At 38.3% G+C, this 15,197-nt stretch overlaps 1 protein-coding gene across 1 annotated transcript; it reads left to right on the forward strand.

Annotated features, from left to right (window-relative positions):
* The first annotated feature begins 1,278 nt into the window (after positions 1-1,278).
* Positions 1,279-13,971, forward strand: LOC130141942 (zinc finger protein 366-like). Its single transcript, XM_056323240.1, is given in 6 exon segments — positions 1,279-1,780; positions 1,783-2,972; positions 5,064-5,255; positions 10,969-10,994; positions 10,996-11,154; positions 12,811-13,971. Coding segments are annotated over 6 exon segments (2,169 nt in total). The 5' UTR covers positions 1,279-1,683; the 3' UTR covers positions 13,316-13,971.
* The last annotated feature ends 1,226 nt before the right edge of the window (positions 13,972-15,197 follow it).

The raw sequence follows: 15,197 nt of genomic DNA on the forward strand, positions 1-15,197 counted from the left end.
CACACATATATTTGTGTGTATATATATATAGTGTGTGTATATATATACACACAATACTGCTAATCAATGAGCTAGGGACTGAAAGTCACATCCTGGCACAATTATTAGATACTTATCACAGTTTTAAAAAAATTTGGGGGGGGTTTAGGCTTTTTCCTTATCACAGGTGGTTTTAGAGTCATCATTTTAGAGGTCTTGCAATTTTCACTTCAATTACTATTCCTTCTTTGTGTATTGATTGATCCCCTTGTCTAAAGTTTCCATCTTACAGTTTTGTCACTGAGCCTTTGGCTTCACATGGTATCTCAAATGCCACAATCTGCTTTATTAGAAGGAAGTAATCTGTTTGCAAGCAGGTTTTTAAGATACCTTCTCTTGTCCACAGCCTAACTAGGTCAGATAGATGTGCTTTTTCTGTCTTTAGAAGCAGATTTGTCCAGCACAGAGCTTCCTGAAATGAAACAGGAGTGTCTTTAATACTCTAACCACCTTCATGCTCTCCACCCAATATTTCCGGGAATGGTTTTATAAAGAGCATCAACATGTCACAGGTAACAGAGGGAAAATATGTCTAGTTTTCCAACTTAACCTCCACCTGGTTGGACAGATGCATGTACACAGACACACACACACTTTCAGATAAGTGCATCCCTAGAGAACCAAGGGAAAAGGTAGAAGCCTTATTTAAGAAGAGCCAAAATTCATAATCAATATTTTAGATTAATCCCAAATTTAGAAGCTCCCTGTACAATCAGTGGAATACAAAATTTTGCCAGAGGACAATTATTAATCTGCCTTGTCACACTGTACCATAGAAAGGATCAGAGCATTCTTAGGTGCCAATTACACTGGAGACCTGAGAAGTTGTTGACATTAATTCTATATTTAGTTTTAAAGTGGGGGTTTGTCCACCTGTTTAGAAACAAAAAAACCCACCCTAGATTATGTCTGTAAAACTGATAGTAATTCAGAGAGTGGTCAAAGGCCTCTCCCAAATCTGCCAGGTAAATAGCTCTGGGATTAAACCATAGAAAATTAATTAATCTCTGCCTTCTTATTACAATACAAAGTGACAGAAGCCAGGAAACATGGTGCAAAACCTGATGGTACACAGTGTCCTTAGATAACTTGGCCATTGTTTTCTCTCACAGCAGCACATGTTAATGATACAAAGAAGTTTAAAATTTCTTGTTTGACTTTGCATGTCACAGCCATAATAAATGTGCATATTATTGTTTGTATTGCCATATCATTTAGATGCACCACCAATTTCTAGATCCTGTGCACACACAGCCAAGGACAGGATTCTACCCACAAACAGGCTGTCTGAATTAAATTAAGAAGAAGCACTGCCATACAAATTCATCTGCCAAGTAGCGTGTCATGGTACAGCATGTTTATGTTGCAAAGATGTTGTATGGGTCAAACTTGATTTAAACCACCAATTCTACCACAGGAAGACCAAAGCTTATTTGTTCTCCACTAGTCAATTTAATTCTGCTTTAAAAGGAAATTGCTTATATGGGCCTAAGACATCCTTAGTTGCATTTAATTTAAAAACCAACAACCTCCAAACCAATAAACTAGACAATAAAATGTCAACTCCAAGAGAACAAGAAGAAAAAAGAGATTTGGTTTTTTTTGTTTCTTTTAAGGAATTTGTGTGACACAGAAAAATTAAATATGATGAGGAATGAAGAAATTAGTTTTAATGTGGACAGTACACGAGCCTCTCCCTTTTCCTGCTGTCTGCAGCCTCTGAGCCTTGTTACAAAGCCACACTGACTCCATTTGGTGAAGAATTCAGACCACACCTCTCACATTTCCACTATGGCCCTCCTCCTCTTGGAGACATGGAAACTTTCCAGGGGTCCTTGGAAGCAGGATCTCGGAAACGCAAGAGCATGCCAACAAAAATGCCTCCTTCTATTGCTCTTGAGGGTTCCTCACCACCACCAGACAGACCTGAAGATCACAATGATATAGACTCTTCCAGTCTCCCCTTGGTGTTTCAACAGCCAGCACAGCCCAAATACAGTTCCCAGATGATCAACCTCTGCAACTTTGGTTTTCAGTTCTACAGAACACTGGAGCACTTTGGAGCCAAGCCCATTAAGCAAGAACCAATGAAATCTAAGATGGCATGGCCCAGTAGCCCAGCATTCATGCAGGCTCCTTACCCTTGTTATCCTAAAGTCCATCCTGGCTTAATGTTTCCTTTTACTGTGCCTCCAAAATTTCATTTCAGGAACCCCTTTCAAATGAAAAGGCCTTCAGAGCCACCCTTCAGAAAGGCTGAAGTCAGAGGTGAAAATAAACAGAAAGTGGAAAGAGTAGATGTCAACCTTCAGATAGATGACAGCTACTGTGTTGATGTGGGGAGTGAACAGAAACGCTGGCAATGTCCAATGTGTGAGAAGTCATATACATCCAAGTACAATTTGGTCACCCATATCTTGGGGCACAGTGGCATTAAGCCACATGCTTGCACCCGATGTGGCAATTTTTTCAAGCAGTTGAGCCACTTGCACACACATATGTTGACACACCAGGGCACTAGGCCACATAAGTGCCAGGTGTGCCACAAGGCTTTCACTCAAACCAGTCACCTTAAGAGACACATGATGCAACACAGTGACATCAAGCCTTTCAACTGCAGGATCTGTGGCAGAGGTTTTGCCTATCCCAGTGAGCTGAAAGCACATGAGTCTAAGCATGAGAGCAGCCAAGAGAACATTTGTGTGGGGTGTGGTCTGGACTTCTCAACCTTGTCTCAGTTGAAAAGACACTTAACAACCCACTGTGGCCCTGTACAGTACAATTGCACTGAATGTGATAAGACCTTCCAGTACCCAAGTCAACTGCAAAAACACATGATGAAGCACAAAGACATCCGTCCATACATCTGCACTGAATGCGGCATGGAGTTTGTGCAGCCTCACCATCTCAGACAACACTCCCTAACTCACAAGGTAAGCTATCACGAGTTGCACTGTTGCCTTGCATCGGAAGGCAGCACAAGGATTACAGACTGCTGAAAATACACGCACCTCCTTGGAAAGAAGGTAATCAGTCTATAAAGCCTCATGCTGGCCCTTTGCCAGAGGGAGAATTTTATGTACAGCAAAAGCCCCAGCAACGCTAGCAATACTAGAAGCTAGATGTCTCTGTCAGTCTTAAGAAAGTACATGCAAAAATGTTTTGTTATAAACAGGAGTTAAAGTAAGACACCTGTATTACTTCCCAAAATTGTAATCACATCTCTCTGTTTCTGGGTTTTATCCTCAGAATGACCTTCTGTAAAATAAGTATAATTTTGTAGAGCTGTCTAAACCCCCTGAAATTTTAACAGAAATTTTCTACTGAAAAACAGATCTATTGCTTTGCTTCCCTTAACTGGGAAGTAGGTGGATATCCAATAGGTTGTATGTATGCAGCAAAAGAAAGTATATTATTACTCATCAGAATTTGAAGAATCATTATAATGAGACATTTAGGGGAAAAAAAATAACCTAAGAAAAATTCCCCTTTGTGCATAAGTAATCCAGAATGCCAGTTAATAAAAGTGGACAAGCAGGACCATAATCCCAGCCAATTCCTATCATGTGGCCTTGCCACTGCTATCAGTAATGACAGTGTCAGTTTAGACTAGGAGCAGGCTTTGTAACACATCTAAAAGGATCACTTTACAAAATAGGAAAAATATGTGTTCCATTCAACAATGTGTGAAATTAACTTATCTACCTTTAGAACAATATTACTAAGACAAGTGAAAAAAACACACATTTTATAAGAATTTGCTTCCAGTCTTGTATATTTTTTCCTTTAATACTTGATTTTTGGCTTTTATCTGAAAAACAGAAAGCTACAGCATTTTACTCTAATAGACACATTTTCTTTTAAAAAAACCCCTCTACTTCCACATTTGCTTGTTCTTCCCTACTACACTTATAATTTCTGCTTTTTGTGGGATTCCCTGGTTTTTGGATTTGTCATGCAAAATTCTACTAATTCAAAACTTGATAGTCTTTTGTCATAGGAAATGAAATGCCCTTGAGCTTTTAGAGAGTTTCTGCTTCTTTGTCCACAAGCTGCAGCTGTGAACATAATTAACAGTACTTAGCTGCCCAAATGTAGCCTCACATCAGATAAGGAGACAGAGTTGTTGTTGGTGTTCAAGGTTTTAGTTTTACAATTAACTCTGAAAACCACTTACTGGTACAAAAGTAGAGATAGTTTCAAATTATCTTTGTAATGGGGGCCTGCGGGAGGAGTAATTGCTCTTGACACTTCACTAGTAAACCCTCATTACCTTCAGCAAAGTACTCAAACTCTTAAAGTGTTTAGTGGTAAATTAATTTATTTTCATAGCATCTAAATGACTTTTTGAGGACCTGGAAGTTAGACCACATGAGTGTGACCAAGAATATTGAATTATGTATTAGTAAAATGACCAGATGGCATACAGGGTGCTAGAAATACTCTGTAAACACCAGATAAAATGGGGTCACTCCATTAGAATTAGTTTAAGCCCCACTAAGAGTAGTTTTTACTCTTCCTTGAATGTAACATGCATCCTTATTTGGTGGCATTGCTTGAATACTTCTTGGTTATTTCAGATTATTTTCTATAGCTTTCTTCAAAACAGGGGCAGGTCTTTTTTTTAGAAGCCAATGACACTCAATTACCATAGGCAGGCACTACTTTAGTCTCTTAACTGGTTAGCTGTTATTCTTGGTCAATAAGTGTACACATTTGACCAATATTTTACAGAAGCAGCAAAGTAGGAAAGAGAAGCTCTACTACTATATCTCACTGATTTGTAAATTTATTGATGGAAACAAAACTCATTATTTTATTAAGCTTACGTTTTGTTTTCCCTCTCTGCTTTTCAGATTCTTGTAAGAATTTCCCAAGAAAAAATACATAAGTATCTATAACTTTAGCAAATGATGTTAAAAGCAAAATAATTTATTGCCTGCTTTGCTATTGAAGAATGAATAATTCATATATTACTGTACTGAAGATTATTTTTTTTCTGATTTTTTTTTCTTTTCTTACAGGGTGTGAAAGAGCACAAATGTGGAATTTGTGGCCGGGAATTTACTCTGCTGGCCAACATGAAGCGACATGTCCTGATCCACACCAATATCAGAGCCTATCAATGTCATTTGTGCTTCAAGAGCTTTGTGCAAAAGCAGACTCTTAAGGCCCACATGATTGTTCACTCTGATGTTAAACCCTTTAAATGCAAGGTAAGTGTATCTCATGGCAGAGGCATAAACCCACTGGATATTTCTGTGATGTTATCACCTGGTGATATGGTAGAATAAGAAAAACAAGACTTGCTAACATATTCTACAGTTGTATTTAACACAAAACAGTCTAGTTTCCTTTCTTGACCTCAGTTCTGCTTAGGTAGCACAAAATAATGGAGTTATCAATACCAGTGATTTACTCCCTTCCCCTTCAATATCAGTAACTTTCATCCTCAAATATTTTTTCCACTTAGCAAGCATTTAAATGCCACTGCAGTTTGAGGACAATAAACATACCTGACATTTGCTTAGTACAGCTATCCAAACAGAAGTCTAAGTGCTTAATAGCTTGAAACACTGGCTAAACACATAGATCAACTTGTGCACCCTGTAGAGGACCATGGAAAAGCAGCAGCCATGACTTCACACAGTGATGCTATGCAACAGATCAGGGAAGGACTCAAAGAAAGCTACAGCAAAATTGAACTGCAGAAGAGATTTGAATGGGCCAAATGCAATTACCAGACTGAAATTCAGGGCAGGAAATCAGTATCCTAATGAAATGGACTCTCAGACCATTTAGCCTTTTTAGGATCCTCTGGGAATTCCAGTTTGCTACCTCCCTCCAGCACATTGGAGGCTGACATTCCCTTTCCATTTCCTCTTCTCCCCTCCTCCCCATAAACTTTTGAGGCTTTGGCTTTCCTGACTGTGTTCATCTCTAATTTCTTCCTTATGAATGTTTATATTCTTATTCAGTATTGGACACTACATCTGTTCCTTTTGCTGCCTATCTGGCTCACTATTATAGTCATACCTTGTGAAGTCAAAGGCTGTAGGTTTTAATCCTACTTTGATCTGCTCTAAGAGGGCTATAAATATGGAGTGGAGCATATCACCCAGTTTATGCCTGAGTAAATGAAGATTGATCTGGAAGCAATTTCTAGAACTCTTTCATCCAACATCTTTATGAAATTAAATATTTTCATAAAAGGAGTCTTTCATCGAGAAGCAAAGCTGGATGAAAAATTTTAAATGGAATTATTTTCTCTTGAAAAATGCAGAACTTCAAAATGTCATAGGAAAATACATCTTTCAGGGATAATTTTAATAGGAAAATGTCCAAATGAATCTTTTTTTACTTCCTCATTTTGCTTTGATAACTTTGAAACATTTCACTTTGAAAAAATAAAAGCAAATCCAGTCAGGAACTGGAGTAACAGTGTGTTTTCCAGCGAGTAACAAAAGCTCTACAGGAACACCTGTTTTTTTGTTTTTGGGGTTTTTTTTACTTCTCTGTCCCCACCCAATGTTCCTAGGAGGAAAGAAACAAGCACAGTGAACCATTCTCCTATGGCTGAAGGGGTATGAATCAACATCAGTGCTCCTGAACAGAGTGGGGATCCTAATTATAAGCAAAGGGAGAATTGGGAATTGCTCTTTAGCATTAGGAACATCCCTTGCCTCTTTGTCAGAGCCCTTGACAGACTTGATCAAGTATATATGGTTGGTATTCAGAGGGTTAAGGCAATGACTAGATAGCAACCTTTTGGCATCAAGCTCCTCCTCAGCAGAAGGAAGGATATAGCTGTATGAACAGCCTGCTTAACAATGGCTCACACGTCCCCCTGGAACCGCCTGCAAATAGATTTCATCTTGCTTTCTCTTGTACTTTTCAGAGCTTCCTGTTTTCTCACGGTCCTTTTGGACAGTTTACAGTCTTTCTCCTTCTCCTCTCTTTGAGGAAAGGAGCACCCTTCTTATGAAGAAAGAAAAAAGAAGAATGCAGGGGAAAGAGAGCACAGCAGTAGCCTTTCTACTTCACTACATGCAATGTTTTTATTTACCTTTTTCTCATAGCAAAAAAACCCTGTGATTCTTTCCTATGTGTCTAATCACAGCTAAGCACAGACTATCTGAAGTGGGGGTATAGCAGTTGTCCTTTCTGTTTCCTCATCCAACTGCAGCCTGGATCTCTGTGTGATTTTTCTCTGAAGAGTGAGCTTCTCTGTAGTTTTTAAAGGCCTGAGCCCATGCTTCCTTGTTTATTTCTGTTTTAAACAAAAACACTGAGGAGTTCTGAAGGAGTTGCACCAACTGGTGCAATAGTGCTAATTCTGATTTGTAAAGGAAGCTCCTATGAAATTTACAATTTCTATTAGTGCTGAAGTCAGTAATGTTTCAGACCTGCAATAAAGAATGCAATGAAGTTTTCTCCAGCCTAGCGAAATGCACTTTGCAGCAGATGTTTTGAACTCCACTTTTTCCCATCTAAAATCATGGGTTTAGAATTCAGGGGTCCTCAAACTTTTTAAACAGGGGTCCGGCGCGTGGATGAAGTGGCAGGCATTCATCTGCGGCTGCTTGGTTTCCCCCCCAACCCCCGGCGGGGGGTGTGTGTGTGTTCTGTAAATACCAGGGGCCGGATTGAGGACCCTGGGGGGGCCGTATCTGGCCCGCGGGCCATAGTTTGAGGACCCCTGGTTTAGATCAAGAGTCAAAACCAAAGAAAATGTGAGAGATAAGTACTTTGGGAAGAAACAAAACAGACTGACAAATCTAGAAGGGTGATACTTCATGTGGTGGCTTAGGAAGACAAAATCTATTGTTGAACTAAGTCAGCTTTTCTAGCAAACTGTACTGAAGTCCATTTCACCAGCCAGTACATCAAAGTGTGTTCAGCAGACTTGCAGCTGAGGTCTTTCTCTTCAGGGCTTGAATTTTATTTTGTCTAAATTAGAAAGCCTAACAAAAAGTCCACAAGTAAACTATGTTGTTCCAGCTATCCCAAGTTTTCTTGCATGAGCTTTGCATCTCCCTGAGTGCTAATGTGCTCTGTGGTGACTTCTGGAGCTCTCCCATGCAACTGGCTCTGGATCATCTTTCACACTCTGCTCATCAGTACTCACACCCCTGTCCTGTCACAGAGGAAGAAAATCTTGTACACTTTCCTAGTTTGATCTGCAGACTCAGGCTGTTGTTTAAGCACTAGCTGTGAATCCCAGCTAGCTCTGAGTTGCCGTCTTTCAGCATGTGAGCCTGAAACTTGCTCCCTTCGCCCTCTGAATCATGGACATTCATCTGAAACTCATCTTGTGCCTTTTGAAAGGGACTTCGTACCAAGATACCATGCCACACAGAGCCATGGTTCTGAAAAAACAATTTTCATATCTGCATTTTTTTTCCATTTTCCTGCTACACCTCTCCACTCTAGTACCTTTTCCTTGTGTCCCCAGAGAAAATTTCAGGACAGGAACATATTATACATCCCTAAGACTGTGCATGACTTTGGGAAATGGAAAACCTATTCCCTTTATTCAAAGACACAAAATTTTTATGCTGTAAGGATCCTTTAGGAAGTCCCCTCTCTTTTCATTATGAAGAAAGAGAAATAAAAATTGCCTTGACAAAAAAAAAAAAAAAGCTCTTACCAGACCCTTTTTACTACTCAATACCTTATAAAGATATAGATTTGCATGAAGTACTCTAGCCATTCACCTGTTCAACCTGATTTTCCTTGATTACCAGTTTAGATAGAGTAATAAAGACCTAGCTATCAGAAAGCAAAAGCTGGTAAGAACACAGGTCAGCCAAGCAGATAACCAGAAGCCTTCTGCTAAGAGTTATTAGAGATATATTATTATTGGCATTCTTATAGCCAGGGAAATATTGACACATCTTAGATCATTCCAGCAAGCTGTCAAGATATAATCAGCTGGTGTTCTTCCTTGTGAATTTTCTGTGCTCATCAATGCTTCTTTGTTTCCTCACAGCACTTTTAGAATGTTTTTTGGTGCATTCATTTCACTGAATATAAGTCATCTGACAGATTAGTTTTCTTTGAATGCAAAAGAGAGACAGTCCTCTTTCCTAAGTGGATGGATGACCCACTCAAATCTACTTTTTATTTAAAAACAATACCACTGCAAATTTTTTATATTAATGAACTGCTTCCATTTTCCCTCAAGAGATGGTTTAAAAAGCAAAGGATACAGTACTACTTCACCAAGAATCATTCCACTTCCTACATTTCATCCAGATATTCCAGGTGATGGCTTTGTGAATTTGAATCAAAAAGTACTGTAGCAGACCTTTTGTACTACCAAAATATATTAAATCAGAAGTCAGACTGGACCAAAAATTTGGTGGAATCTCAGTAATCACTTTTAAATAATTTTCTTTCAGATGAGTACACGCCTTGATGTAAGTTTCAGTTACTCAGTAATGGTAATTCTGGATCCTATAGTAATAAAGATCATAAAAATAAATAAATAAACATGATGGTAAAAGTATTAAAAAAAAGAATTTAAGTAGAAAGCAAACACAGAAGTCTGCAGAGGATGGAAATAACCACTTGAATGTGAATTAAATTATAAACCATGATAGGGAAAAAACGGAAGACAAGTAAGACTAGAAGCTTCTAACAGTGACACTAAATTCTCGTGTCTTGAATCATAGAATCATTTATGTTGGAAAACACGTTTAAGATCGAGTCCAACCATAAACCTAACACTACCAAGTCCACCAGTAAACCATGTCCCTAAGCACCACATCTACATATCTTTTAAATACCTCCAGGCATGGTGACTCTACCACCTCCCTGGGCAGCCTGTTCCAATGCTCGACAACCCTTTCAGTGAAGAAATTTTTCCTAATACCCAATATAAACCTCTCCTGGCGCAAATTGAGGCTGTTTCCTCTCATCCTATCGCTTGTTATTTGGGAGGAAAGATCAACCCCCATCTTGCTACAACCTCCTTTCACGTAGTTGTAGAGAGCGATAAGGTCTCCCCTGAGTCTCCTTTTCTCCAGACTAAACAACCCCAGTTCCCTCAGACACTCCTCATCAGACTTGTGCTCCAGACCCTTCACCAGCTTCATTGCTCTTCTTTGGACATGAGAATATGTTTGATTTATAAGGAAGCAGACTACAAAAGTCACATCTAGATAAAATAATGAAAAAAAACAACTTACTGTTTCACAGAATGGAAATCTGAAGGATCTGTGGCTTGAGCTGTCAGGAACACGCTTCAGGGAAAGCTGAGTCATTCTTGCAGCCCCATGAGTGTTTAAATTCCATCTTATTCGCCAGAGACACTGAAACACAGAAGCTGGTAAACAGAAGATAAGAGGATCAGAGAAAAATGGGGGAGCAAGAAACAAAGAAAAAAAGGGATTTCTTTTTCTAGCTTTAAGCAAAATATGCAGCCATTTAATTTCCACTTAAAGAGAATTAATATTCTGCTTGACTGTTTCACAGAAATTTTTCATTGGTTTTATCTTGTATCTCCATCTCTACCTGGCATTGTTCTTGATTAAAGGCTAGTTTTATAAACTAGAAATGAAATGGTTCACTAGGGCAGAAATTATACTTTGAATTTCATTCAAGTTAAGAGTCTTTCAGGTTGCGTACTTAAGCCTCTCCCCTCCTTACAACAACATACCCTGATTTTGGGGAATCCTTGACTGTGTGTGTCTCCTAGTCACCAAATTTAAAAAAAATGGCAGCAGTGCAGAAGGCCCTAGATAGATCAAACTTAACCACATATTCTTGTCTGTAGGTTTTTAGCCTGTATCTTTGAAAAACAAATTGCAGCCATAAGCTGCCCAGGGTTCAAGTTGAGAAAGGTAGGTTCTATTTCTTTTTAAAATGTTCACCTTGGAAGTACCCCTACAAACAAATAATTTTCATTTTTACTGGTTTTGACAGCTGTGTGGAAAGGAATTTAACAGAATGCAATTTAATGGGACACATGCACTTGCACTCAGACAGTAAGCCTTTCAAGTGCCTCTACTGTCCCAGCAAATTCACCTTGAAGGGGAACCTAACCAGGCACATGAAAGTCAAACACAGCGTCATGGAAAGAGGATTTCAATCTCAAGGTAATATTTTTCAGTTATTCTCTGAGAGGTTTGAAGGTGCGTATCAGTAAACCCAAATGGGCTTTGTACCACAGATCTACAGTCTCATACCATAGATCCAATGCAATTGGAAGAGATTGAATTCCATAAGCCTGGGAGGTTGTAGTGACCCTTGTCTCAGAGACCTTTCAGACTAGATTAGATATCTGATGGCACAGAGGTACAAACCAAGATAGAGTAGTAGACAAAACCAAAATGAGACAGTACTTGTGAGCACAAAGGAAATATTTTTAGCCTCATGTGTGCATACATGCCAACACTATCTAAAGAAGTGGGGGAATTAGGGGGGATTGTTTTGAGAGTTTGAGTATACAAGATATTTTGTTTGTTAAGACTTTCTGGATTAATAACTCCTTCATGGGTAAGATTTCTTGGTGTTCCTCAAATTTGGGCTTTAGGGCAGCCTAGCACATATTTACAAAGATTCTAACTGATAATAATATAAATGTCTCCCCCTCCCCCCTGTAAATCTCCTGCAGCACCATGCTAGTTATGCAATTACTTGTAATTGAAGACAGCCAAAGTGCTTTTCAGTGTACAGAGATTCTTCAGCCCTTGAGGCTTATCAGACAGAAGACAATTTGTGAGGGCTGCCACCTGCTCATAAACCATTTTAACAAATACAACCTGTTGCAAAGTAGCAGCTGTATCTAGAGAGGCTGCATAAACTGGATTCAATTACTGAGGAAAAAAAACCCCAACCAAAACTAAGCAAATAAAATAGTGGCTTTCATAGATTTTTGCTATTGGGTGAAATCCTCACCCCGGTACTGTCATCATTCTTTTAATTAAGATAGACTATGCTTGCAGTGTCTGAATCTTCTTCTGTGCATCCTGATGGTCAGAGTACATCTGTGTTACCCACTGGGTAATGTCTGAGTTTCCAGTAAGAGGAACAGAAAGGAGACACTCTGACAAATATTAAGACAAAATATATTCAGGACCACACTGAGATTTATACTGCATAACTCAAAATCATCATTTTATTATAATGATCTATTCAAGCTGAAACACTATCTAGTGCATACAGCTTTTCAGCAGCACTAGATGAGAGAGGGAAAATCAAGGAGTGCTGAGGTCGTAGACTGATGAGACATAATTGAGTTTTCATTTTTTAAAGTAGTAACTTTGAACCAGAGGGTCTATAGAACAAATATGTTAACATGCTTTTAATCTCTTCCACTTCTCTGGAAAAGAATATACAAAACCTGGGACTTCGGTTATGGCATGTGATGATTTAGGTCAAAGTGTTCATTTAAAAAAAAAAACAACATAGGAGGAGGAAATAGGTAGGTTCACTGGAAAAAATGGTTTACAAGAGGCCAGGACACTTCACTTTTATTCCTAGTTCTCTCATAAAGTGTCTGGCATATACAGCACAATGGTTTGTGTGTCCTGACCTGGCTGTGAAGTGGATATGATAGTACTTCTTTTAACAACATCTCAAAGGACATGCCATGAGATGTAAACAGTAAACTAGTTGGAGATAGCTGGGTGAAAGACAAAGGTAAAATATTAAATAGAAGGCTATCTCAAGTTTTTTAACCATGTATTATATAGTAAAATTTGCTATATATAAATTGTTCCTTTTCTCTCCCCTCAAACCACTACAAGGTTTTGGAAGAAGAAGAAATTCTCTGTCCCAGACAAATGTCTTGAGAAGCTTAGAACAGGAAGAACCCTTTGATCTTTCCCAGAAAAACCAAGGGAAGGGAATCTCATTTCATTCAGATGGTGAGAGTGCCAAGGGGAGCTCATGCCAGGAAGAAGAGGAAGACAACTGCTATGAGACAGAGCGTTACAGCCCTGGCATATACCATCATGACAACAACAGGCTGTATGTGGCTCAAAATCTGTCTGGCAAACCTAAGTGCATGATGAAGGACTGCAATGAGAAAGAAGAAATGCTAAGTGAGGGAGGACTGGAGAAGAGAATAGGAAATTCAGACAAACAGGAGAGCCAAGGAGAGAGAGACCTTGCAAACAACAAAGAACATCTCAGCTTCAGATCCTTTGAAAAGGCCAGACTTGGCCATTCTCTCTCTGATTACTTGTATTTCAAACACAGGAACAAGAGTTTGAAAGAATTACTGGAAAGAAAAGTGGAAAAACAAACAATACTTATAGGCATTTAAATGGACATTTAAAAAAAGCTGGAAAATTTGAACCAGATAGCTTTTAACATGAACTGTAATTTACCAAAGCCTGGAAAGTTGTAGTAGTCTTTAAAAATAAACAAGTCAGATGAATAAAAATAATTTAAGGTAAAATCTATATTAAAAGAATAAAGCAGTCCAAGGTCACCAAGAAATGCAATAAATATGGAACACTAATGTTACAGATTTGCTAATAAGTTAAGATTGATTGACTTTATTTGATTGATTATTTGATTTTATAAAATTATTTTATAGAATAGAAATATAGAAGGATAAGAAATATTTTAATGAAACTTATAGTTGCACAGTAAAAGCTGCTATGAGATCTTCTGTACATCCTGTACCAAGGCTAGAAGAATGGGCTAGAACCATTGTTAAAACTTAGGTAATAACTTTAGGGTTTGAAAGGTTTCTTTGTATTTGACTAGTCTTCTGTATGTAGAAGGTGTATTGAAATGTCAAAATATGAGATTAATGGAAACCGGGAGGAGTCGACTGGAACAGCTTGTAGTTACCTGCCAAGAAATCGTGAACTTTAGTAAAAGGTAATTCCGGCAGAGGGAGATCGCGACCACCGACTCATATACCACCTACCCAAATCGTACCCCAGACCCATTTCTAGACCTTTCTAAGCTCTACTGCGCAGAATCGGATATAGGAAGAGTGTATGTTAATGATTTACGGGAAATATTATGATTATGCATGAATATTTAATGAATATGTATGAATAAGTTCTATATATGGTGTCTAATTTTGAGACTTGGTGTGCGTTGATCGTGAGAGGACTCGCTCACGCACCCGGCCGTCAATAAAGAAGTGTCTGCTTATCTGCATCACATTGGTGTCGATAAGTTCTTCATTCTGAGATTTCGGTAACACTAACATTTTAATACTTATTCAATTGATGTAAAAGCAGACAATGGGGTACAGAAGCTTATTTTCCTTTATCTGGGGTGGTAGAGACTTCTACACAATTTTCTAGTTATCAGAAAGCAATGTACTTTAGTGTTTGATTTATATATGAATAAATATATATGAACATTTGTAACTATAGGTCTCAAAAATCTGAAAATGCTAAGTATTTCACAGTATGAGCAAGAGTACTGTTAAATACGGTGTGCATGAAAGTGCTGTCACTCTCAGAACTAACACAATCCAAATACTTTCATTTACTGAAGTTACTGGTTTAGTTCAACCACTTAAGAGTGAGAAATGGGAAACAAATTAAGAAGAAATGCTAATGTCTTGTGAGATAGTGAAGTACAACTCTGCAAGGCTTTGAAAGGACTGGAATTTATGGTCACAGAAGCTTTTCCTCTGGCACATTAAATATTTATGTTTTGCTGTTTCAGTCAGTATAGGAATATTCAGCACTTCTTCAAGTGAAATAGCATGGACTGCATTGACATTTTGTTCTATTGTCTGCTCAGAACAATACATTTCATCATCAGCAGCAGCAGCATGTAGCATTTGCAAGTCTTGCTGTAATTACACATAAAGCAGTGAGTCATTTCATTGAGAAAATGATGTAATTTTGCCATTTATCTCTTCAGTTTATCTTGGCTAGCAAGGGTGATTTTGAAATTCCCAGGTCTGATTGGATTTTATTTTAGAAGGGATGGCAAAAAAAGAGCCCTTACAGGGCAAGTAGTACTTCACAGAGGAAAACTGGTTTAGATTTCCTCTTATCTGAGGCAGAAATATTCTCTTATTAACATGGCTTGACCAGTAAGCTCCGGGCCTTTCAGAAGAATTCTATTAATGCAGTTTTTAATGAGTCATTCCCAACTTTTCATCCTCTGATTCCCATACAATTCTATGTTCATAACAAATATATATATACACACAATTACATGTTCAT

This window comes from Falco biarmicus, chromosome W (assembly GCF_023638135.1).
Source record: "Falco biarmicus isolate bFalBia1 chromosome W, bFalBia1.pri, whole genome shotgun sequence".
NCBI lineage: Eukaryota > Metazoa > Chordata > Aves > Falconiformes > Falconidae > Falco > Falco biarmicus.